This window comes from Mercurialis annua, linkage group LG8, assembly GCF_937616625.2.
Source record: "Mercurialis annua linkage group LG8, ddMerAnnu1.2, whole genome shotgun sequence".
NCBI classification, from domain to species: Eukaryota; Viridiplantae; Streptophyta; class Magnoliopsida; order Malpighiales; family Euphorbiaceae; genus Mercurialis; species Mercurialis annua.
This window is the reverse complement of record NC_065577.1, coordinates 5,884,510-5,910,343: the sequence shown is the minus strand read 5'-3', so window position 1 is coordinate 5,910,343 and position 25,834 is coordinate 5,884,510. Positions and strand designations below refer to the sequence as shown.

Here is a 25,834-nt window from a genome sequence, read left to right as displayed (position 1 = left end):
TGAAATCCCTTCCTTCTCCTCTTCGTCCTCTGGTTCGCAATCAGCATTTGATAGTTGTAACTCGTTGTCTTCGTCGTCTAATCCAGAATTCTAACTATTTACTTTACGAAATTCCTAAATCTTAAAATCCGAATGAATCAAAGTAAGAAAAATTAATATGCCTTTAGTGAGGTTCAGTTTAGGAAACAAAATTAAGAAATAAAGAATAAAAAGACGTTTAATAAAATAGTTAAATGAAAAAAGGATAAAATTTATTGCTACAGCTGGTTATAATGGGCCAATGACATGAGTGGTATCTAAGCCCAGGTGGTATTTTAGAACTAGCCCATAATTTAAAAACAAATTTCAAAATCAAAAGTGTAATCTTAAATTTTTATTGTGTATAAATATATGAGTTAATGTAAAAAAAAATCATAAACTTTACACATTTTCTAATTTTAATCACGCTGTTTAAAATTTCTCATTTTCATGCACAAACTATCACTTTTTTTCAAATTCATGCACGGTGCTGAGGTGACACTCATTTACTGGTGTAAATTGACCTCCCCTGAGCGAATTACACCAATGGAGCCGTGACACTTTAGTACCGTGTATGAATTTGAGAAAAAGTGGTAGTTCGTGCATGAAAATGAGAAAATTTAAACAGCATGATTAAAATGAGAAAACATATAAAATTTGTGAATTTTTATGACATTAACCTTAATATATATATTAATATTTTTTGAAAATTTAAAAAAAAAGTTGGAAGCTTTGATGAGTATGTAGCCCAAAAATGTAGCTCAGAATGAACACAACCCAAGGCCAATCATTAAACATGGGCCAACACATAAAACACCCAACAGTCTCATCAACAACCAACCAGCCACCATTTCCAATCAGCCGAACCTCTCAAGCAACGAAGTCCACAACAGAATTTTGCCACCAACATGACAACGACAACCAAAAAAATAATAAAAATAATTCACATTTCACAAATTTCATTTATAAAAAAGGAAAAAAGAACAGGAAAGATCCAACTTAAGAGCTATATATACAGCGAAGCAAACAGACTCCTATTTCAGTAGGGCTTATTAGTGTTTAACACTCTCCCAAGGCCAACTCTTTTTCCACTGTTCTTCACCAAGTTTCAATCTTTTTCGCCACTTGCATCCATATCCAGTCAGTTTTTATCTTTTTATGACTGTTTTAGTTACTGGGTATTGTTTAATTTCCTGTGTTTTGATGTTTTTTGATGGTGTTTTGATGTTTTTGCAGGTGTTAAAGGAGTAATCTTTTTGGTTGTTGGGTGTGTATGATGGGGGAGAGGAGTTTCTTTCAGTACCCTCCATCTGGGGCGGCTCACCAGGCTTCTCCTCATAGGTCTAATTCTATCCCTTCAGATCGTGAAAGGTTGGTTTTTTGAAGTCTTTTGTTGTGGATTACTGTATGTTTGATTTTTCTGTGGTTGATGTGTTTGTGATTTGATTGGTGTGTTGTGGTGTAGTGTGTAAGAGTTGTTTTTGTTGTCGGTTGTTTGTTGTTGCCATCTCCAATTTTGGTGGAGTTGTTGTTTTCATTGGTTAGATATTGATAAACCAGTGAGTAACAGGTTGGTGTTTAAGGGGAGTGCGCAGCATAGTTCTGCCAAAAAGAAAATCCATGGAAGGATTTTTCGGCAGTTCATGATGACGGTCAAGTTTGATTCGATTGATAAAGATGGACATCAAAGAGAATAGGAATATGAGAATATGATAATGAAAAGAGAATACCTATATATGAGGTCATGTGATCGATGAGACTATTCTCACCAATTCGGATGCTATTAAGGTGTACTTTAGGCCATGAAGTATATGCCATTGCCTACCTGTATATGTGTTAGGACGCATGTCCTTTGCATAAATATTTATTGCTCAGATTCAATTATTCAGATTTAAGTACCTATAGCTTGGGTTAAGATCTGCACTGCGTGGATTTTAGTGTCCCTTGCTCGAGTTTTATTGTTCCTTGCTATGGTCTTGGTGTCCCTTGTTTGGTTTGAAAGTCCTTAACTACAATTATGCTTGACCTTGTGGACTTCACTTGATTTTGCCTTTGTTTATGTTAGGTGTTATTATCATAATTCATACAAGTTTCTGCAAATATATTGTGGATATATTTGTTCGTGTCAAGTTACTTAGTTGGTATATACAGAGGTTAATTCATTAGTTTCTGTTCAGTATTTTCCTAACACAATGGTTACTGTTTTGTTGTCTGTCAGTTCTGAATTTTTCCTTCTTTTGTGGCGATAGTTAGTGACAACTGTCATAGTGCGTGTTGTTTCAGGTGGCGTGTTGCAGGGGTTGTGTAGTGAGTCATATTTCTCTCCACTCTTTAGGATGATGATGACTTGCTGCACAATCTTGCAACACAAAACGTGACATAACATGGGCTCTGCCATTGCTGTCACTCATCTCCACCAAAAAAGACAAAGTTCAGAAGTCTTTATTCGCGTCAACCCTACAAATACAAGGAATTAATAGTCATGGTGCTCAGTACATACCAAACAAAAGATAATGAGTTAGTGGTCAGTATATACCGTCCAAATAAATTGATATAAACATAATTATCTGCAATGTTTCAGGGGACTTGTATGAAAATAACACATTTCAGGGAATGTGACAATATCTCGTAAAGTCCACAAGGTCAATCTAACTATAATTTAGGTACCTTAATCCGAGTAACGGACATCAAGACCCGATCAATTTGAATTTTGGACCGAGTTACAAGTACTTAAATAATAGTTATGGAGCAATAAGTATACTAAAATGACACATGTTCTCACACGTACAAACAGCCCCGAATATGGTTTGCAAACCGGCGGCTCCAATTCGTGAAGCGGCGGTTCCGGTTTACGATTCCAAGTTTATTGAAATCGACAAGTACTGTTTGGAAACGCCGGTTCACCATTTCAAGTTTATTGGAACCCCTTAGCCACTTGTTCCGGGCCTATTTCGAGCTTAAACTGACTTGTAAGTTATAATCAAGCCTACGTGCAGCAGGCATATTCGCCTAAACATAATAATTGATGGGAGAAATCTCATTGGCCAGAACCTCATATATAAATAATCTTATGAAAAAACTCTAAACATTCTTTATTCATTTTTATTCTCTCATCTTTCTCTAACAAACCTAATTTGACCGTCAGAGTAGATTGCTGGAAAATTCTTCGGTGTTCCTTCGACGTCACCAGACTACCCTTAAACACCAACTTGTTACATAGTAATTTATCAGACATGAATAGTAGAAATATCATGAGGAATTACTCGAGTCAAACGTTCTTTTTAGATTTTCTTGTTTTGGTTTGTGAGATGTTGGATACAGCTTCCTTCTATTTTGTAGTATGGCATGTAAGATGGATTATGAGTTATATTTTAGCTTTTGTCTTTAGTTTTGTTAAGAATCTCCTACAGTGCAGGGGAGGTTCCCCCTGTATTGACTGTAATCATTACTAGAATAATGCGTATCAAATAGAAATAAAGATGTATGGTATTGAAATTTTTGGAGTTGCCATATATATGTTGACATTTTTCAGTATTTGTTGTTGCCATCTATTCACCCTCCAAAATGCTAGTTTACAATAAAAGAAAATGAAGTAGAACTTTGTTAATTGCTTAATTGCCATGCCATTTTTGCCGTGGTCATATTTAATTTGACTTGTCTGATGGTAACAGATACTTGGCTGAACTATTGGCGGAGAGACACAAGTTGGTTCCATTCGTCCAAGTTCTACCACAATGTAGTAGGCTTCTTAATCAAGGTTAGTAAATCATAACTTTTGGTTTGAAGCTATGTTATTTATCCTAGTATATTTGTTGGTAGCATCATTGACTATAACATGCTTTTAGATGAACAATGTCATGGAGCTTGATGTTTGCAGGCATATGTTTTCCAAAAGCATCATCTCCATTGAACTTTGGCCCATAAATTGTAAACCACCTGGTGCCTTCTAGCAGTTAGAGAAATCTAGAGTTAAAATGCTGCATTAGTTTGGGGGAGACCACTTGTTAGTCAGTCCTGAATTTTTCATCTAGCAGCTAAACAACATTAGGAGTTCATATGCTGCAATACTTTGCTAGAGACTAACTGTTAATATTTTCTGACTGTTTCATACTTACTATCTCTTACTGTTCTTTAACCTCCAGAAATCAGACGTATATCAGGTTACAGTCAGGGTTATATAGATCATGAAAGATATGAGCATGATAGTCCATATAGATCATTAGGTCAACATACAAATGGAAGGCCGATGGATTTGGAAGCATGGCCTCGTATGCCAACAGAGGTAATGCAATATTTATTTTACACGGGCTTCAGTTTACTTGGCACTCCGCTGACTTTTAATGTTGTATGACTGGAATATTATTGGTATGGTTTAGGTTGTTAGTCTAGTTGCCAGTATGCCTCATATTATGCTATTAAATATGTAATTATGAAATTTGACATTTGAATTGACATGTTCTTCCTCAAATCACTTTCAGAATAATTTCTTTTAGTTGTACTTCTCAAGGAGTTCCCTGTTTGCTAATAACTGCAAGTATTTGCATGTCTTTGTCATATATGCATTTCTTACAATCAATTCATGCTCATGGATTTTCTGTATAATGAACCGGACTTTCCTTCAAGAGTTGATTAAATTGTTTGATGTGGACTTTTTTACTCGGAATTTTTTTCTTTCTTGCATAATGAGTTGATATCATTTATATCCTGATTATGGATTTCTGTAGTTTGATTGGTTGCTAGACTTCTTATTTAAAGAAATCTTTATTTAAAAGTGCCACCCGATGAATATCAGAATGGTACAAAAGATAATGATTCTTAACCTTTCTATGGCTGAGGGAAATATAATAAGCAAGGTTTTATTTGACACTTGTTAGTTGTTACATTTTCTGAATTGACTGAAACCTCTTTAAAGTGAAAATGGAATTCATCCTTTGTATTTCTTTTTCCATTCACTTGGATCTCTTCCATTTCATCTATTTTGTCTTGCGTTTCTTTGTCAACTAGTAAATCTATTGGTAATATTTATGTGAAGCCTCTAGAATTCTGAAACTTAAAGTGAACTTGCAAGAGGTTCTATGAAGTTGTTTCACGGGTAGTCACCAACTATTAAACAGAAAGGTTTTTACCTGTTTAGGAATCAATTTGATTGGTACTGTCTTGTAAGGTACAGTTCGGCGCTACATATGAATTATAATTCTTTTTCCTTCTGAATTTAGCTTTTCCAAAAATGACTTTTGGAAGAAGCTAGGATATCTAGCTTCTCCCAAAAGCTGGATTTGAAAAACCATATTCTGAAAGAAATATATAACCAAAAGATGGTTTGAAGAGATTGTGCAAATCTAGGATTAAACTTTGTTTTCAATTTGATGATAAAGAAGGGGTAGTCACATGGCCTTACCAGAAAGACTGACCAACATCAGAGGACATTGTGGCTAATAATTTGGATGTGGTTTGCATTTGTCTAGAACCAATTTGAACTTCTGAGTCTTTCGGAAAATTGGTCTCCTCGGTTTCAGATCTGCAGATGATGATCTGCCCTTCATCCCCACTACATGAGTTGTTTTGGTCCACTAGAGGGTCTTAAGCTCTAGGAATTATCTGCAATCTTCACACAGCCAATAAAATTTAGAAGCTAAATTGCTATGCATCTGTCTTGTAATTGGTGTTCCGGTTATGTAGATAACATTTGGATAGTCTTTCTTGCATTGTCGATAACAGGTAATGGACATAAACTAGTACTTAAAAAACATTATTAAGATACTTGAGTAATTCTTGTGAGGCTCGGCTGGTTGAATGACAGACACTATGCAACTGTTTTAATGAGTGGAGAGATAAGCTAGAGAAAACATTTCAGGACTGGACTTTATTGATATCTTTTACTTCTTATACTCGAATAAGGAGACCTCTGATCAAACTGCATATTTCATTAGCTTCTACTACTTATTTTTTGGATCAATCACCAAAACAAATTGTATTAACAATTCAATCAGTTGTTCGAACTCCCAGCAATGGCCGTGCAAAAAGAAACAAAACAAAAAACAAACCATTTCCATATTCTATATACATACTATTCTTTACAGCTTCTACTACTTATGATAGCTAAGATGGACATTCGGACTGACTAAAACCTTAGAGATGAGACCTCTTAATTGGGCAGGGGGCATATGTTGTCTTGTTCTTCCTTGGTAACTTGGACAGAAATCATGAGGTCTTTTCAGTGAGTTTGTAGAATATTTGTGGCGACTTTTCATTTATATTGATTTAGAAAATCTTTTTCCTAGGTGGCGGCTTTCAAAATTTTGGTTCCTGCTTTTAAATGATGCTGTCCAAGTAAAAATGGGAGGATGCCTCCTGGAGAAAGTCAGTTCAATTTTAGCCTGTTTGCAAGAAAATTTGGTTTGAAGGCATGAAAGTAGATATGGTATGAGGGGAAAGTCGGTCTATTCCCTTTGTGAACTTATTGTTGCAGTCGTGCATTTGCAGCCTAGGCGGTGGTTGATGCTGGCCAAAATTCAAAATTTGTTTCCTGCTTCGAAATGATGCTGTTCAAGTTAAAATGGGAGGATGCCTCCTGTAGAAAGTCTGTTCAATTTGTAGTCTGTTTGCAAGAAAATATATTTTGAAGGCATGAAAGTGGATATGGTATGAGGGCAAAATTAGGCTATTCACTTGTAAACTTATTGCTGCAGTCAAGCATTTGCAAAAATATGCATCTGATTGTATCGTCTTTCCTTCTGATTTCTGGTGCATAATAATCTTGTGTTATGATACTTTATACATAATTTTCCTCTTCCTCAATGATAAAAGTCAATGTATAGTTTAATATCTTGTTTTAGGAGAACTGAGAAAGTTTGTCTGTAATTATTGTCAAAATAAACTGAATTAAAGCTGAGTCGTTTTTATTGCTCCAGGAAAATGGACATTTTCAAAGAATGGCCTCATTTCAGGCTGCTTCCGTCGGGTGGCCCGGTGTCCAAGGAATCCCGACCACACCTGTCGTGAAGAAAGTAATTAGGCTTGATGTTCCTGTTGACGAATACCCAAGTGTAAGTTAACCTGTTTCTGTTATTTCCTATGCCGAGAATCATTAATTTTGTTGTCTAATTTGTAAGGTTGGCAGTATAATTTTGTTGGCCGAATATTGGGACCACGAGGGAACTCGCTGAAAAGAGTTGAAGCCCTGACAGAATGCAGGGTTTATATAAGAGGCAAGGGATCAGTAAAGGATTCTGTAAAGGTATGATATGTAATGATACATTTTTTGTTTATAACCATAACTATTGAAGCACTTTAAGTACTTGTTAAGCTTCTACTGGTTCAGGTGAATCATTGATCTCTTTTTACAATCCATTTAATCATTCTGAAAATTGCCTTATATACTGTTTAAGATGCATCCTTTTCAATGGGTAACATTTTTTTTAATAATTATCTGATAATTTCTTATTTTGTTTGTTTTACTTCTATTTCAATCTTCTAAAGTAAAACATGTTAAATTGTAGGTGTTGCCACAAATAGGTCTTCATCAACCTTATTTAATGGTGATGTGCATCTCTCTTTACATGTCTATCATTATAAACTTCCAGTCTGTCATTTGTGCAACCATGGAAGTTTTGATTTGCTGAATTGTCCATTTACATTCTATTTAACTTAATGTTATTATTAAAAATTCTTGCATCTACTTGATGTCGGACATTGATATTGCTACCTGTCACTCCTCGGATATCATCATTGTCCTTGGATTTTGATTTTAATTTTGAATTTATTGAGTGTAATATACTTATATAGCAACATGATCATGTAATGACCTGTCTTTTGCTGAGGGTGGAACAAACCTGTCAAAATTGCGCGGATTCATTTTTGAAGCTTAGCAATCAAGTTTACTGTAATGTCTCCTTATGTAGTTGTGACCGCATTCTTTTTTCCTCGTGGCTCCAATTGAATTTATTAATTTTCTTTTGCATGAGCAATGTAATTTATAGTTTGTTAAACATCGTAAGAGCTCAATTGACCATGCAAGTGATTCTCCTAGAGCTCTTAGGCCTATCTGCCTCATACAAATTTATGTCTTAGAATAACAAGATTTTTGTAATGGCATGGATCTTTTGATGATTCAGTTTCTGCAGAAAGAATTTTCTTTTTATTTGTATAATTTATCTGAATATCGTCGCGAACTCTCTATGTCATTGTCAGGAAGAGAAACTAAAAGATAAACCCGGTTATGAGCACCTCAATGAGCCACTGCATGTGTTAGTGGAGGCTGAATTTCCAGAAGATATTGTAGATGCTCGAGTGGAACGTGCTATAACGATACTACAAAGTCTCTTAAAGCCTGTGGTAGGGAATTGAACTTATTGAACTTATTTTCTGTTTTCTATTTTCTGATGTTACATGCTATGTTGTACGGAATATTGTCAAGTCTTACGTTTTGAACTTTTGCTTCCATTTTTGGAAAGGATATTTGAACTCTGAAACTTTATTTTTATAACCAATTCTTATAAAAAATGTGGCTTCACCGTTTTCTATTCAGCGTTTTCCGTTCCCATACAACATAGTTACATGTAATGTTTGATTTCATGGCTCACACTTGCTAATTACACTGCCTTTCATTTGAAGGATGAATCTTTGGATCACTATAAGAAGCAGCAGCTAAGAGAATTGGCCATGCTAAATGGAACATTAAGGGATGAAAGTCCTAGTATGAGTCCAAGCATGAGCCCTAGCATGTCACCCTTCAACACGGCCGGACTGAAACGTGCCAAGACCGTAAGATGAACCGTATTTAATGTTGACACATATTGTGTTATATGCTGGATGACAGATGACCGATGACTGCAACTGATGGATAGAAGACTGATAGCTTCTTATGTATTCTAATTCTCACAACCTTGGGACGACGACCACCTTGGAGCTGACGGTTCGGAAATGGCTAATGGAACTTCTCGACTTGGGGGGACGGGGGCGTAATTGCATGGAATCGGTGGTGGGGGTTCGCGAGATTTGTCGACTATATATGGTTTTGCATTTTATGTTTAATATTTTATTCATTTGGTGTATCATTCCTGCAAACATAAAGTTAGTAATTTGACTGAAAAGATGAGGTTAATTTAATGTAATTTATGAATGTTTCCAGCTGCTGTAAGCTGTAGCATAAAGTGTATTAGAAGATTCTTTCAATTGGATTATTCTGCAGTACAATAATATTCTTATGAGCCCTAAAGTTATGTTCTTGCTTTGTTATTTCGGTTTCATCACACATTTTCCTTCGTGCCAGAAGCTCAAATGAGGAACAGTTTGATCTGAAATTTTGTGTCAATTTAGGACTTCATTTGCACGTCACGTCATTACAATATCCGGGAACAGCTAAAAAATAATGGTAAGAGACGGTTCGAGGAGAGAAACGATAGTCCACTGATATAAATTATTCAAATTAATTAGTTGTATGATCTATTTTTAAAAAATAGCGAGCAAAACTCACTGTATTTTAAGTGATTAAAGATCGGAAGAAAATATCCGCGAAATAAAACTATGGACTCCGAGTCACTCATATAATGTTTCTATAAATTTCATAGTTATAAAAGAAAATTGCTCCATATTATAGTCAAAATTCATTTCTAGGTCTATGTACTATATATTTTATTTTAGAAATAAATTGGGATTCATCGGCAATGCAACGGAAGCTTACAAAAGAACTCTAATTCCTTCTTCAAAGTCTAACTATTAACTATCTGACTATTCAATTTTTAAATTTGTGTCTTAACTGACTTTGCCTTCTGATGATTGATAAAGTATAACTTATATTTAAGCGCTAGTCAGCAAACTGTTAGGTCGTGGTTTCAATTCCTCCCACAAGCACTTCCCCTTCCCAATCTATAACAAATATAAAAGTGTATTTGCGGGGGGAACACTTCCATTCACGGACAAAAATACCCTCTACATATTTTATCCAAGTTGATATTTCTAATTGTGACATATAAAAATATTTGTGCTTAACAAATAGAAAGATGACATTCCTAATTCATAAAGGAAACATATTAAAAATAATTATCGCAGTAGCTATCATTATGTATTAAATTCCTAATCCTGAAAGGAATTGTGCAACAATTATCATTATGTGTTAAATTCCTAATCCTAATAGGAATTGCACATATATATCATTATATATAAAAAAATATGATGAGTTTCATTAATATTAAATAATTATATTATAATATTTGTGTTTAAGCTTTGATATTTTTTATATTTATTAGTTATTTACTATAAAACATAATATAAATTTGTTTTAATTATATTATCATTTTTGAATAACAACAATATCAAAAATTAAATCTATTGCTTAATTTTAACTTTATAACATTTCCAATAAAATAAATTAAAATTTTATAAAATAATTAAACAAAACAAATAAAAAATGCAAGACTAATAAAATTTAAATAATAATATATTATTAAAAAATATACAATTATAATATTAAATAACGGGTCATATAGATATCGTCAACGTGCGTAGCACGTGGCCAAAAAACTAGTAATAATAAAAATCTATTCTTTTTAATATGATTTTCTTTCTTTATGATATGTCTATTTCGATATTAACAAAGTTAGAATTTTTTTTTTAGCTAATAGGCTGAAAAAACCCTGATCTTTATTTTGGTTTTCAATTCCATCCCGATATAGAATTTTTTTCAATTTTATCCTATTTCAGATTTTTAGTTTTCAATTGCACTCTGATGCATTAAATTGAACTCTTTTCATTTGGATAATATTTAAAATAGGTCCTTCACATTTATTAAAAAATCTAAAAATTCTTTAATGTTATAAATTATACCAAAAAGTCATCTTCTCTATAAAATCAAAAACAATTAAATTTAAATTAATTCATAAATAAATAAAAATAAAAATATTTTTTTTAATTTCCGGAGGAGCAGATCGTTGAGAGGAGTTCCGGTCAAAATAAAAAAAAATTGTTTGGGGGTTTCACAATGTGGCGGTGGATGGTTCGGACGATGGTGGGTGACGAGCGAAGTTTAGTCGATGGTCCGATGAAAGCGGAATGAGACGTATTAAAATTTAATAATTAATTATAATTAATATTTTATTTAGGATTTATTTGAAACTTTTTAAGTTTAAGGATTTGTTTAAATTTGTCCAAATGGAAAAATGTATAAAATGATCCTTAAATATATTTGTTTTATATATTTGAATCCTTATAATATAAAAGCATTTAATTTTTCTAATTCAGGGTGCAATTGAAAACCAAAAATCCGAGATAGAGTAAAATTGAAAAATTGCTACGTCGAGATGTAATTGAAAACCAAAACAAAAGTTAGGGTTCTTTTCAGCCCATTAACCTCTTTTTCAAATGAGTGTTAAGAATAAGTTGCATCTATCATTCAACTTTTCAACCGGAGATGGAACCTCTTTACTTCCTTTTGTTCCGCCAATTTGGTTGTTCTGCCTTTTAAAAAAAGAGGAATCTGCACAAAATATTCTGTTTTTAGATTTATTTGTTTTAAATACTTCAATTTTGAAAATTTATATTTTTACTCTCTTTTTGTAATGTTTCTATCTCTACCTTAATTAGAATTTTAATTTATTAGCATTTTTACTCCACTCATGTAAGACACATGTACACTCTTATTTTTTTATCTTTTTCTCTTTCTTCCTAATCTCTCTCTTCTTCTTCTTCTTCTTTTTTTATTTCTATGCAACTTTCTCTCTCCGTTTTTTCTCTCATCTTTTTCTCTTTCCTCCTCCTTCTTCTTCTTCTTGTTCTTCTTCTTCTTCCTTTTTCTCCGTAACGTTTTTCTTTTTCTTCTTCTTTCTCTCTTTTCTACATTATATAATAAACTCTAAGACAAAGAAATTTGAATACAAAATCAATAAATTTCACTTAGATGAGAAAGTTTGTAACTGTGAAAGAGTTTAAGAGATAATATGATGGATGATAGATGAGAAACATCTTCTTCTTCTTCTTTTTTCTTTCTATGTTGTTTTAAATTATTATAGAGTCGTTTTCTGAAGTTTTTTTTCAACTTTTTTCTGAAAAATCGTCAGTTTCTTCATTAATGATGTTTTGACCTGGTTTTCAATCGTTTTTAATTAATTTTAGGAATCGTTTGAAACTGTTTTTTTTTAAACTGTTATATACTGTTCGAACCCCTTGTAAACGGTTTGAAACTATTATTTTTTAGACTGTTTGAAAGTGTTTTTTAGAAACTGTTATATACTGTTCGAAACCTTTGTAAACGGTTTGAGATTGTTATTTTTAAAACTGTTTGAAAGTGTTTTTAGAAACTATTTAAAACTGTTTGAAACCTTTGTAAACTGTTTGAAACTGTTTTTAGATAAAGGTTGCAACTTGTGTTTTATGAAATTGTGTGAAACCTTTATAAATTGTTTGGAAATTTTGTAAACTGTTTGAAATCTTTGTAAACTGTTTGAAATCTTTGTAAACTGTTTGAAACCATTGTATAATTTCTTTTAAATGATAATAAACATGTCTTTTAAAAATTGTTTGAAACCGTTTGAAACTGCATTTGAAACTGTTTTTGAAACTGTTTGAAACCGTTTTTAATAGATTTTTATTGAGAACAAATAAATTAAAAATTTACAGTTTTCTTTATTTTTAGAGAAAGTTATGATCGTTGAATTTGAATTCCAAGTGAAATTTGATGCGATTTGATTACGAATTAAAAATTTGAGCGGATTCGAAACTAGATTTGAAACTAGCAATAAAATTTTAAGAAATAATAATAAATTCGCAGGAATTAATTTCTTGAAATGTTATGAGTTGAAAATTAGAATTAGTTTGTTGATTTGTTAATTTATTTTGAGAATAAACTGAAAAATATGAAGAAGAAGAAGAAGAAGACGATGAAGGAAAAGAAGAAGCTGTGAATGTAGAGTAAATATGGAGTATAAAAAGAAAAGAAAAGAGTGAAAAAGTAAACATAAAACACTCTGGTGTAGACAAATAAAGATGAAGAATCTAAATTAAAAAATACTAATATTTTTATTTTTTAGGTATTTTGCTAATTCTCTCTTAAAAAAAATACAAAATAGATGGAAATATAACTATAAATGACCTGTTATGGGTTGACTCAGTTGGACTTAAAAGTGTGTACGATAAGCAAGGGACAAAAGCCATATCACCGGTTTGAATCCCATTTTTCACAAGAAATATTTGGACGAGTTGTTAAAAGTCCGGTTTAAAGCGGAAAGCCCTCCTTCCCGAGGGTTTAATCAGGTGGCCAGACACTACGCAAAAGGAGAGGTTTGGCCCGTCGAGATTTCCTTCTAAAAAAAACAAAAGGCAATTTTTTTTTTTGACAATTAACAAAAAAAAACCTCAGTCTTTCTCGAAGACCGACACCCTTAAAAAAAACTCAAAATAAATATACGAGGAACCAAACTTGCACGCCTTAATTCATTAAAAAGCTAAAAAATGCACCACCGGGATAACATAACTTAGCAACCCAGAAACGAGTGCATGAATCGAAAAAGATATAAGACATGAAGAACAATTCACCTTCAAAATAAAGAGAATAAAAGAATAATCTAGGCACTTAAAATCAAATTGCTTTAATCAGTCAATTATTTCCCTTCTCTCAAGGAAAATGCTTTGATCCTTTCCTTCATCAGTTCTAAACAAATATATATCAAATTAGATATCTTGATAGAATGCTAAAATGAAATGCAAATCCGATTCATAAACACGTTATTCATACTTCTACCAGAAGGATCTATTTCTAATCTTTGCGAAATTCTCAGAGTCTATCTATTTCCTCATTCGTGTATAAAGCCAATGAAATTAAAACACATCAATAAATAATATCAATAATAACATGATATAATTTCCACTAATAAGAAGCATGTGCTACAAAACTCAATTCATACACACTTTCAAATTATACCACAATGGAGAATTCATCTTTACAGCCTGGAAATGATATCCTTGATTTATCTTATACAAAATAGTATCCTCCTCTTCTCTAAATACTAGAATTCATTTTCATGAAAAAAATTTAATTTGGACAATTCGTTACAAATATTACACTGTATTTGATAAACACCTAACCTTAATGCAGGCCATCTAAGCACGCTAGTCACAGCTTTTGGAGAGAAAAAAAATCTTCCTCGTAATAAATCCGGTATAAGCCTGCAAATCACAATGTGAACTGAGAATTATGTCAATCTCAGTCAAGATAGATCTCATTGCTTTGAGTAAACAAAAGTTATATACTAGAATGGAAAACAAAGAAGCTAGAATAAAAAGATAAGTCTTATAAATTTCAACAACGACATTAATTATTAAAGCTTGTAATTAGAAGAAACTTGCCGACATGTAATTAAGAATGATAAATCTCATTTGAATTTGTTCTTTCGTCAAAGTTTGGCAATGCAAATGAAGCGAAGAAGTGAAAAAACAAATGCATTCTGAGAATTGTGAAGAATTAGAAGGAAATAAGGGGAGAGATGACTAGTTCCAGACCCCGCATGTAAAGACAAGGGATCAAAGGCTGGACATCAGGGGAATCAAGATTAAAAGGAAAACCTAGGTACTCAATTCTATTGAAAGACTAAGAACACGCCAATTTCGTCAACCAGTGAAAGCCAGCTTGCTTTCCTTTTGAATTGAAGCTGCCTTTCAACACTATATGATTTTCAATAGCTTCCCACATGAATCCCCTATCCAAAGTAAGAACATGCTTAAACAATTTCAGAATTTCAATCATAACTCAGAAATGTTATTCTATTGAGCACAGCCAGTAAGAGTTTGAGATCTTCCATATGTGAAATCAAGCGAGAAGTTCTCAACCAACAAAAGTACATTTTAATCTAAATAATTTACCACAAAAACATTCAACAAAAGGAGAAGCGGATGAACAATCTAAACCACAATTGCACCTCTAGAGGTCATCAATGCAAGTACGCCTGATTGATTCTCTACACACTTTTCCCACCACAAAGAAGGATAAAGATCTATGCTCAACTCAAAATCCAGCTTACCAATGTAAAAAGTAGATACCCGAGAGATGGAAAAAGAAGCCTCACTTATGAAGAATTCAAATGGGAATAATTGATAAAATTTCACAAAAAACCATTAAGAGAGGCAATACACCAAAGAGTCCCATAAATTGTAAGGTCAGCCTCATTGAACAAGGTTTTCTATAGAGAACAAACTGAGAGGTCATTTTACTAAATGACTATAAACACTATGCAATACTGTGTAAGATTTTGAGAGAATAAAAGGAGAATATTATATAAAGATAAAAGTATAAACGTATAACTGAATCAAAGTAATAAAACGAAGAACAAAAGCATATCAATGATAGCCGCACCTCAATATAAAGAACTCAACTTCAATAGGTTAAAGCATCAATCTCGAAGGCCAAGTTCAACCTCAAGCTCATCATCCTCTTCAAACAATTTCAAAAGGCGGGCATACTGCTCTTCTCTTTTTTTCTTTTGCCAAAATTTGAAAAGGAAAAATGAAAACAACCCTAAAGCCACAATCACAATTAATACAATGAGAACCTTGGTGCTAGTACTGCTATGAGAAGAAGTATGGGCATCAGCCTTCTTGTCATTTTTCGAACCGGATTCATCACCATAAATGCCTGAAGAACACAAAATTTAGAAATCAAATCAACTATTAGAAACACAAAAAAGATCACGGAAGGGGATATGAAACAGCTCAAATTGGGGTAATAAACGACTTAACACCACAAATTGTACATCATTTACAGAAAATACTAGCGAATTAAGCATCCTAATGTTCAAAGCAAGCATACCATGATGAAGTAAACTAAAAAACAAAGAAAAACAAAAGATAACCCGCGAATTAACCCCCAAAAATCAACAAAATATGTTCAAGTAATAAGCTGGAACAAATTAATCCTTCCTTCTATATATAACACTTCAAATATCATAGATTTTATGTTTCAAACTAGTAATTAAATCTAAGAACATCTAATAAAAGATCATCCCATGGTTCTATCTACTTCATTCAATCAACGTGTCCCGTTGCAGAAACATTTCGGACATGCGATGTTTCAAACACGAAACTTCACTTTTGTATAGGAAACCTTAAAATAACACCATTTCGCCATGGCCGTGTCCAAGTGTCTCGTGTCCCCATGTCCGTTCTACCTAGGTTCTATCTAATAACAAGAACCCATTTAATTGTTTTTCACTACCATGTCATTCCAAGTTCCAGATTCCAAAGAAAGGTAAGAACTTGAAACATAAACAGATCAAACCGTTAAATTCAAAAAATTGGGTATCTCTTAGTTCTAATCAAATCAAAAAACCCAACTCTCCTTTTTCAATTCCCCACCCAATTCAGCAAAAACCAAAAACTTTCATTTCATTAATAAAACAGTTGATAGAACAAAATATTCAGATTACAATGGATCAAATTGTTAACGAACTATAATAAGAATTGCATTGAAATCAAACCTGAAATAAATTGAAGAGAAATTGAAACGAAGAACCAGAGAATGTAAAGCTGATGCAACGATCTGCTTCTGTAGATCCCACTCATCCCTCTCTCTCTCTCCGTCGGTTTTCTTGTGAAATTTGGGTAATTTTACACTCAGCTGGACGTTTGGTGAAATAAACTTTTTGTTTCTCGGCAAAAGATACAAAATGATCATCATACTTTTTAATTTGATACGAACATCACCCTATACAAAATATTTATTTATTTGGTAATATTTATTTATAATTAAAATTTATGAGATTCTATTAAATTTTTACTAATATATACTATCTTTACTAAAGTGTGAATTTAATTTTCCGAAAAAATAATTTAAAGTTTAATATGTTTATTTTTTTAAAAGGGTTTCTATTGTTTTTTTATAGTATGAAAGTTTTTATGTAGCTATTTCCTTTAACTATACTAGCTTTTTAAAAATATAGCTTTTATACATATTAAATCATTGAAATTCTATTTGAATAAAGAAAAAATAATAAAAAACATTTTAAAGTTTATGAAAAAATAGCTATAAAAAACAACTTTTATGATTACGTGTTATTTTATAGTTGTCGTGTATTTTTATTTACTATTATATTTTTTATAAAAACATATTCATAAAAGAGATGAATTTCAATCACAAAAATCATAAACAATAAGCTATATGTACTTTCGAATTATAATTGATGGAAATCGGATTCCAAAATAATATAATAAATCGAGTTGTACAGGATCTGCACATTAGAGGAAATCCAGAGACTCGTCCAAACAAGTCATAACCAAGGCCTGATAAGGGCAATCCAAAAAGATTTGTCCAATCTAAAAAATGATTGAATTAAATAGGATTCGGCAGATCTCAATAACCAGATTTAACACGAATTGCCAAATTTATGAGATTCTATTAAATTTTTACTAATATATACTATCTTTACTAAAGTGTGAATTTAATTTTTTGAGAAAATAATTTAAAGTTTAATATGTTTTTTTTTGAAAGGGTTTCTATTGTTTTTTTCAAGTATGAAAGTTTTTAGAACAAAAGGTCAACGCGCCCCCTAAACTTGTAACACGGGGTCATCTAACCCAATTTATACTTTTTTGAGCAACTAACTCCAAAACTCTTCAATTTTTGTCAAATAACCATAATTATATATTTTTAAAATGTGTAAAATATAAATTGGAGGCGATGGATGCAAAAAGGTAATTAGATATTTTCCTAATTGTTGCGATATAATTATTCTAAATCTATTTTTTAAAATAAAAATATAAATTATGGGGCTATTTGACCCTAAAATGAAGAGTTTTTGGGTTAGTTGCTCAAAAAAGTATAAATTGAGTTAGATGACCCCGTGTCACAAATTCAGGGGGCGCGTTGACCCTTTGTTCAAAGTTTTTATGTAGCTATTTCCTTTAACTATACTAGATTTTTCAAAATATACTAGCTTTTATACATATTAAACCATTGAAATTCTATTTGAATAAAGAAAAAATATTAAAAAAACATTTTAAAGTTTATGAAAAAAATAGCTACAGAAAAACAATTTTTATGATTATATGTTATTTTACAATTGTCGTGTATTTTTTATTTACTTTGTTATATTTTTTTATAAAAACATATTCACAAAAGAGATGAATTTCAATCATAAAAATCATAAACAATAAGCTATATGTACTTTCAAAATTGATAGAAATCGGATTCAAAATAATAAAATAAATCGAGTCGTATGTGATATGCATATTAGAGGAAACTCAGAGACTCGTCCAAACAAATTATAACCAAGGCTTGACAAAGGCAATCCAAGAAAATTTGTCCAATCTCAAGAATGACTGAATTAAATAGGATTCATCAGATCTCAATAATCAGATTTAATACGAATTGCCAATTTTTTTGATTACGTATACGATTCAATTACCATAAAACTTCTAGAAGTCACGGATCTCAAAAATAATTTCCTATTTGAAGTCATATTCATTTTTAGGAGTCCAATTATTTATGAGTCATTTTTAAATAGAACTCTTCCTAAATAGAAAACTCTTACCCACTTAAAATCAAACATTGAATAGAAATGTTTTTTTTTCTATTTCAGCTCTATAAGTTATTTCTAAAAAAATGCTATTTAACCCTCCATTTTATACCAATTTCATATCCCTCCTTACGTGGCATCATTTAATTTGTCAAATCCACCTCCAAAAGTGTATATCTTAAATTCCAACTTTTAATTCTCCACTCTTTTAACATAAGGTGGGTTAAAGAAGGTGGGTTAAAAAGGAGGGTTATATAGCATTACTCGTTATTTCTTTATGCTAAATATAAAAAGGACTTGAGGTATGTTTAGGCATGCAAATTATATTATGCAATAATACTCCTTTAAACTCAGTACTGACTTAAACATTGGAGTGCTGCTCATCGGACAACCACCGTCTGGTCAGCCATCTACTTTATTTTGCAGGTCAATCACTGTTAAAAGAACAGACTCCATCAATAATTTACCAAACAATTAATGCAAATATGAAGTTAAAAAAATAAATAAAAAAATAATTTAATTGAAAAAAATTTAAATGTAGATTTAAATGTAAAGCTGGGCGTCCCCTCCTCTAGAGGGGACGCCCAACGCCGGCGTCCTCTCCTCTGGAGAGGACGCCGGCGTCCCCTTTTCCGGCCGCGACCGAAACGTCGCGGCCGGAAATTAATTAATGCTAAAAAATTTAATAATTACAGTAATTTTTTATTCAATATTATTACGACTTTTTATTACATATTATTTCGATTTGTTAAACGTAAGTATTTATGTTTTGCAGGTTGATTTAGAAGATTATGGCGGTGATGGAATTGATTACAGCGATTGGTTTAAGCTAGATCATGGGTTTGATAGTGATGTTGAAGCAATTACTTGGGCTAAGAGTACTGCTATAAAGATTGGATTTGAATTAGTCATTTCGTCACATAAGAACGAGGGGAAAAAGAAGCTTCTACGATGTGCTCGGGGTGAGCGTTACAGAGGTTCATTCACAGATTCTGATTCCTTCGTACGGAAAAATACGAAGACAAAAGCGTGTAAGTGCAAATTTAAAATTATTGTCAAATTAGGAAAGACTGCATGGTTTATACTTACAGATCCTGGTATTTCGAGTACACACAACCATGCTCTAGCTGTGTATCCTGAAGGATACCGTCAGATGAGTGGGCTGAGTGGCGAGGCGAAAGAAATTGTGCGAGATATGACTGCGGCACAAGCGAAGCCGTGTTCTATCATGGCAGCTTTAAAAGAAAAAGTACCATCTGACAACCCTAGAATAAAGCAAGTGTACAACTATAGAGAGACTTTGAGAAAGTCTAGCTTTGAGGGTAGAGATGTGGTTGGGCAATTTTATCACATGGCTCAGCAAAATGATTATGTACACTGGACTCTTGCTGAGGAGGATACAGGTGTGTTGACCCATATTTTCATGGCTCATCCTGATTCAGTGAGACTACTTCGTACGTACTACTGGATCATCGGCATGGACTCCACGTACAAGACGAACAAGTACAAGCTGCCTTTTTTTGAGATTATTGGAATGACTCCTTGCAACAAGAACTTCATAATTGCATATGCAATTATGAAGGATGAGACTGAAGGGAGCTACAGATGGGTATTGGAGAGACTGAGGTATTTAATTATAATTATGTTATTTGATATTTTAATGATATTCAAATTCAAATTACTTATTAAATCATCGGGCAATAATGCAGGTGCTTGATTGGGGAACATATTCATCCGAGCGCTATTCTTACTGATCGAGAATTGGGGCTTATGAGACCAGTGTCAGAGGTTTTCCCACGTTCTTCTCATCTACTATGTACGTGGCACATAAATAAGGACGTAGAAGATAGAGTGTACAGAATTAGTGGGAAAAACCAAGAGTTTGCTGAAATTTTCAAGAATAGTACATGGAAGAAAATTATCAGAGCGCCAAGTTTTGATCAATATAACATAGCTGTGGAGCACTTCAGAGATCGGTTTAAAGGTTTTCCAGGGTTGATACAGTACATTGAGGGGACTTGGCTGGGACACAGAGAGAAGTTCGTATCTTGCTGGACGGACTTAGTCCTACATTTTGGAAACACCACCACATGTAGAGTCGAGAGCGCACATGCTCAGCTTAAGCAGTGGCTCAACTCTAGCACCGGTGCTCTGGACACAGTCTGGACGAAGGTCGACAAAGTTATACAGTCGCAGCTGATAGATATCCGGTAACATTCTTCTCGAGTAATATTAGTACTTATACAAACTATGTGGACATTGTTATTAACATAAATGTTTTAAAATTACTGCAGCAAAACACTTGAGGACTCCAGACGGACTATTGGCGTACATCGACGCGGTTTTCCATTTGACAAGCTCTCATGCAGAGTGTCGCATTACTGTCTGGATTTAATATCGAAAGAACTAAGGCGTATGCGAGAATTGAGTACCGATGTCTACGATCGCTGTGGTTGTGTGGTTAGATCAACACATCAGATCCCCTGTGCATGTGAGCTGCGAGCGGTGGTCGATTCAGGTATCACGCACCACTTTCATTGAATACTAATATTAAAAATATTAATATTGTTATTGAAAGCTAATATGTGTTATTTGTAGGTAACCCGATCAGCCTTGACAGTATACACCCGTTTTGGACGAAACTTGTTATTCTCGGCGATGGGTTGGACACATCTGCGCAACCCGATTTTGCTGGTTTTCAGACTGAGGAACATCAGTATTTTCACGAGGTCGTCGACGAGGTCATGACTAAGGATCCTTCAGTGTTGCGTGATATTTCTCGTATTGTTCGAGAGCGACTTCACCCCGAAGACTTAGGCTACATGGAACCAGAAGTTAAAACAAATGTCAGAGGTCGACCAAAGGGGAGCAAATCAACGAAGCGGGATCCGAGTCGTCATGAGTACAAGGACCGTGTACCTGGTCGTCCTAAATCTTCCAACGCTCAGAAAAATCGTACATCCGCGTCAGGTAATTATCATCCACTAATATTCGTTATGTACGTCTACTGTAGTAGTATCCTTGTTATTTATAATAATATTTTTTTTATTTCCCGCAGCTGGTTTGCAAAATGCGGAGGTTATTCCAGGATTCCTTTTACCATTCGTTGACGAGCTTGTGGACGTGCGTGGAGACGGCAACTGTGGATTTCGCGTGGTGGCAGACCACATATATGGTGACGAGAAGATGTGGGGAATGACTAGAATGAACATTGCAAACGAAATCTCCGCCCACCCTTATCGATACGAAGGTATTTTCATTGATGGGTTGCAAGCGGCCATTACACGTATTAGCTGGGAAGGCGGCGAGTGTGGCCCTAGCTACTGGATGCAGGTATTTAATTGAATTATATAAATTTATCACAAAGTTATTATATTTTTTTTAAGAAATGATATTTATATTCTGACTTATTAAATGGATGCAGGTATTGGATGACTTGTTCCCTATTGCCACTATCTTCAATGCAGCTGTTATTTACATACAAGGCGGGACGCTACAACAGACGCGGTTCTCTTCGTTTACTGTTCTGCCTTTGCATTCCTCTGAGGTTCACTCACGACCATCGAAGGAGATAGTGATATTGTATATTAGTGGACGCGCACATTTTGTTAGGTTGAATTTGCAGGATAATTTTCCTGTCCCACCAATTCCCACCCTGTGGTTCCAGCACAGGGACCATACTGTTCAGTCTTGGCATACTTTATATGCTAATAGGAGAGAGCAATGGGATAGTTTGATAGGTATGGCAGATTGAGTTGATTGTAAAATGTTTATTCGGTAATTATGCTGATTGTGTGTTTTATTATTATACGTGTAATATTTTTGAACTCCACAGTACGTAATATTTAAAAATGTTCATGAAATTGCATAAAAACAAACACGTACATAATATAAAAAAATTCTCTAGAAACTAACATCTAAAGAAAACAAGTCCATAATCAAAAAAAAGTACTAATATTATAAACATACAACATATACTGACAACACTCAGTCAGCAATGCGCCAAGCGGCAATGATTCTCTCCAAGTCCGTGCTGGCCTCCTCCGTCTCAGTCTCCAACTCCGGAATGCCGTCAAAGTCGCAGTGCTGTCTATGTTGGCCGGTAATCGTGCTGACTTTTTGGATGAAATGCTCGTACCTCGTGGTCACCAGTGTCATCCACTGTAATACCACAAATAGACAAGTAAATTCAATATGTTAAATATATGTAATATTCACTAAATTATAAAATGAAAACTTACATAATCGTTGTTGCTGCGGGGAGGATGTTGTCGTGGAACATCTCTGCCAGGAAGGACACGGGGGTGCGAATGGCGCTCGAACCAGTCCAGGTAAGCTGGATGGCATCCTCCAGCAATAACGTGGGCTTCCTCAAATCCCATTAACGGCAGCTTGTACATGACCGGAAAAGCGTTCCACATGTCAACCGCAATTGTCACACTCATGTCCACAGAGTACTTGATTGACTTCCAGGACCTAACAGCCCCTATTGGCCGACAAATTGGCACAGGTACAGTCTGCACATAACCCAGCTGTCGCAGCACCCTAGACGGCATGTACGGCTCGACAATGTCCCGGTACGCTATCCAGCCATAATATGCAGTGTGCTCTACGGTGGCAGCAGGCTCGCCGCCAAAAGGGAGCCATGTGATCTGTTAAAAAATTACAAAACAAAAATTAAAATATAGCGATCGTAATAAAATAAAATTTAACTAATAGATTAACAAATTTACATACCTCCTCAGCAGTCAGCGTGTCCAAACGAGCTCGCAAGGACCGAAGTCGGGTGGCTGAGCAATCAGACGCAATAGCACTCCAGCTAGAACATCGAGGAAGATGAGACTCGATCAACAACCGCTCTCGCTGGGGCCGGAAGCATGGAAAGTACTCATAAATCCATGTCTGCAGCAGTGTCAGACAGCCAGTCAAACCGGAGCAGTCTCCTCTCGATGAGATTCCAAGCTGCCGATAGAGATAAGCTAGTGTAGCTGATCCCCAGGAAACTGTACTCGTATCTGTGACTCCTTCCCGCACCTCCCATATGGTTGCAGGTCTAATCCGATGGCCACTCTTGTCAGTGAATAGAGTGCAACCTAACGTCAACCAGATCCAGGCTATTGCCTCCACCTCTGCAGTACGGTCACGCCTACATAAGCTGATGATCGACTCAATCAGCACACCTCCCTGGGCAAAATGCTTGCTCGTCTTACTCACAAGATCCTCTGGTGAAATACCTAAAATCTGTACGCAGTAAGCCATCAGCTGAGCCTTGTTCGGCTGACCTGAAAACATAATTTCGCAATTTAAATTAATATCACGCAATAAGTACAGTAAATTTCTAGAAAAAATTGGGCAGCACTTCCCCTAAAAATGAGCATCACCCATTTTTCAGGGAAGTCCTGCAAAGAAATTACAATTGGCAAACCAAAACACAATCCACATTAAACAACTAATTTGTCTAAATATTTTATTAAATAACCTAAAACAATTAACTTATTCTTAATAACATTAAATGTAAAAAATATAACAGAATATCGCACCTGAAACCATAGCCCCAGCAACTGGAATCCGAAGAATATGCCACACGTCATGTAATGTGATGGTCATCTCCCCGAATGGCATGTGAAAAGAGTTTGTATCTGGCTGCCATCGCTCCACAAATGCAGAAAGGAGCGGGATATCCAGATGATCAAACATGATAAACGGGAGATGTGATATCTCAGTCCCGTCTATCAGCACCTTAACCTCCTCTGAGGCCGTCTCATACCACTGCCTCAGCTTCTTCAGAGCTCCATGTCTAGTCTGACACTTCAGCACGCCTCTGTCCGCCCCATCCCATAGCCGAGAAGCGACATGCCCGAGAAAACTAGGAATAACAGTGTCATCCTCGGGTCCACCAGGTACTGGACCAGTAACGGTCCACACGTCAACCTCTTCAGGTCGTCTGTTCGACCCTGAAAGTAACAGTAAATATAATTAAATTACATTTAATTTTTTAACAATATTATTGAATTAATTATAATCATTTAATTATATTTACCTGATGACGAGTCGCCAACGAACCGACCACCTGCACCCTTTTTCCGTTTAGAAATGTAAATTTTTTCACTTGGCTCGTCCTCTGGCTCGTCCTCTGGCTCGTCCTCTGAGCTCACAAAATCATCAGACTCTCTAAGATCCTCAACAGAAATGCGGACCTCATCGGGAGAAGTATGCGCTTGTTTCTTCCGTCGAGCCGAGGCAGAAACTTTACGCGTCGTAACGTGACGGGCTCCCGATCCCCCTAATTCTGGGGCCAAAAACGTCTTCCCCATACGCTTTCTGCCCTGCAATTATAATAATTTAAATTATAGAAATAATATATATTAAATTAAATAAATTTGTAAAATTATATAATATATTTTTAAATTTAATTTTTTTTTTTTAAAAAAAAATTATATTAAATTACGGAACGGGCGTCCGGCGTCCCCTCCGGAAGAGGGGACGCCGGACGCCCGGCGTCTCCTCCGGAAGGGGGGACGCCGGACGCCCGGCGTCCCCTCTTCCGGAGGGGACGCCGTTCGTCCCCTCCGGAAGGGGGGACGCCGAAAACGGCGTCCTCCCTTCCGGAGGGGACGCCAGCGTCCCCTGTCCCCTCCGGAAGGGGGGACGCCGTTTCCGGCGTCCCCCCTTCCGGAGGGGACGAATGGCGTCCCCTCCGGAAGGGGGGACGCCGTTTTCGGCGTCCCCCCTTCCGGAGGGGACGCCGCACGTTCCCTCCGGAAGAGGGAACGTGGGAAATCCACGTTCCCTCTTCCGGAGGGAACGGCGGATTTCACGTCCCCTCCGGAAGAGGGGACGCCGGTTTCCGGCGTCCCCTCCTCCGGAGGGGACGTGAAATCCCGTTTTCTATTTTTAAAATTATTTTTTTAAAAAAAAAAACCGAAATTAATAAAAAAAAATACTTACCGGAGGTTGTCGATTTCTATCTCGTTCCAAATCCGACATTTTCGTAAAATATGAATTTGTGAAAAGTTGAATGAGTTGAGAGGATTTAGTTTTTTTTTTATGAATTGGTTATCTATTGAAAATGTGAAAAGGGTAAAATTGTCCTTTGCCTGTGCGGTGCTAAGCAAAAGGGGGCGGCGAATAGCAATCCAGTTTATAAAATCTTGAACATTTTAAGTGAGAATCTTAATCTGACCAAGCGAACTAAATAAGACATATGAAATAACAAAAAAAATAGTCAAATGATGAATGACCACGATGTAGTTTTCAGCTAAAAATAAAAATGTACCTCCTCAAAATTATAATTTTGGTTTTATGTTTTCAAAGATACG

General features: G+C 34.9%; 4 protein-coding genes across 6 annotated transcripts; 2 read left to right on the top strand and 2 right to left on the bottom strand.

Moving 5' to 3' along the window:
- Positions 1–1,011: 1,011 nt before the first annotated feature.
- LOC126660782 (KH domain-containing protein At1g09660/At1g09670) lies at positions 1,012–9,235 on the top strand. Of its 2 annotated transcripts, XM_050354455.2 has the most exons (9): positions 1,012–1,158; positions 1,255–1,389; positions 3,690–3,775; positions 4,161–4,300; positions 6,930–7,064; positions 7,139–7,255; positions 7,518–7,556; positions 8,209–8,352; positions 8,632–9,235. In XM_050354455.2, exons 2-9 carry the CDS (start codon positions 1,292–1,294, stop codon positions 8,788–8,790), a joined length of 918 nt encoding a protein of 305 aa, XP_050210412.1. In that variant the 5' UTR covers positions 1,012–1,158; positions 1,255–1,291; the 3' UTR covers positions 8,791–9,235. The 2 variants fall into 2 exon arrangements, with proteins under 2 accessions (XP_050210412.1, XP_050210413.1); XM_050354456.2 differs by lacking the exon at positions 7,518–7,556 and having other exon boundaries at positions 1,015–1,158.
- A 4,662-nt stretch (positions 9,236–13,897) lies between these two features.
- LOC126659478 (uncharacterized) lies at positions 13,898–16,635 on the bottom strand. Its single transcript, XM_050352769.2, has 3 exons — positions 16,479–16,635; positions 15,359–15,637; positions 13,898–14,175 (listed from the first exon to the last, which is right to left on the bottom strand). Exons 1-2 carry the CDS (start codon positions 16,561–16,563, stop codon positions 15,396–15,398), a joined length of 327 nt encoding a protein of 108 aa, XP_050208726.1. The 5' UTR covers positions 16,564–16,635; the 3' UTR covers positions 13,898–14,175; positions 15,359–15,395.
- Positions 16,636–19,240: 2,605 nt separating this feature from the next.
- LOC126660735 (uncharacterized) lies at positions 19,241–22,342 on the top strand. The gene is made up of 6 exons (XM_050354389.2): positions 19,241–20,141; positions 20,225–20,725; positions 20,810–21,033; positions 21,114–21,485; positions 21,574–21,848; positions 21,940–22,342. Exons 1-6 carry the CDS (start codon positions 19,669–19,671, stop codon positions 22,267–22,269), a joined length of 2,175 nt encoding a protein of 724 aa, XP_050210346.1. The 5' UTR covers positions 19,241–19,668; the 3' UTR covers positions 22,270–22,342.
- A 12-nt stretch (positions 22,343–22,354) lies between these two features.
- On the bottom strand, positions 22,355–25,596 carry LOC126661517 (protein MAINTENANCE OF MERISTEMS-like). Of its 2 annotated transcripts, none has more exons than XM_056103971.1 (6): positions 25,464–25,596; positions 24,556–24,841; positions 24,056–24,469; positions 23,253–23,797; positions 22,757–23,167; positions 22,355–22,676 (listed from the first exon to the last, which is right to left on the bottom strand). In XM_056103971.1, the coding sequence occupies exons 1-6, from the start codon at positions 25,500–25,502 to the stop codon at positions 22,503–22,505; spliced, it is 1,869 nt and encodes a 622-aa protein (XP_055959946.1). In that variant the 5' UTR covers positions 25,503–25,596; the 3' UTR covers positions 22,355–22,502. The 2 variants fall into 2 exon arrangements, with proteins under 2 accessions (XP_055959946.1, XP_055959947.1); XM_056103972.1 differs by having other exon boundaries at positions 24,556–24,836; positions 25,464–25,575.
- Positions 25,597–25,834: the final 238 nt, after the last annotated feature.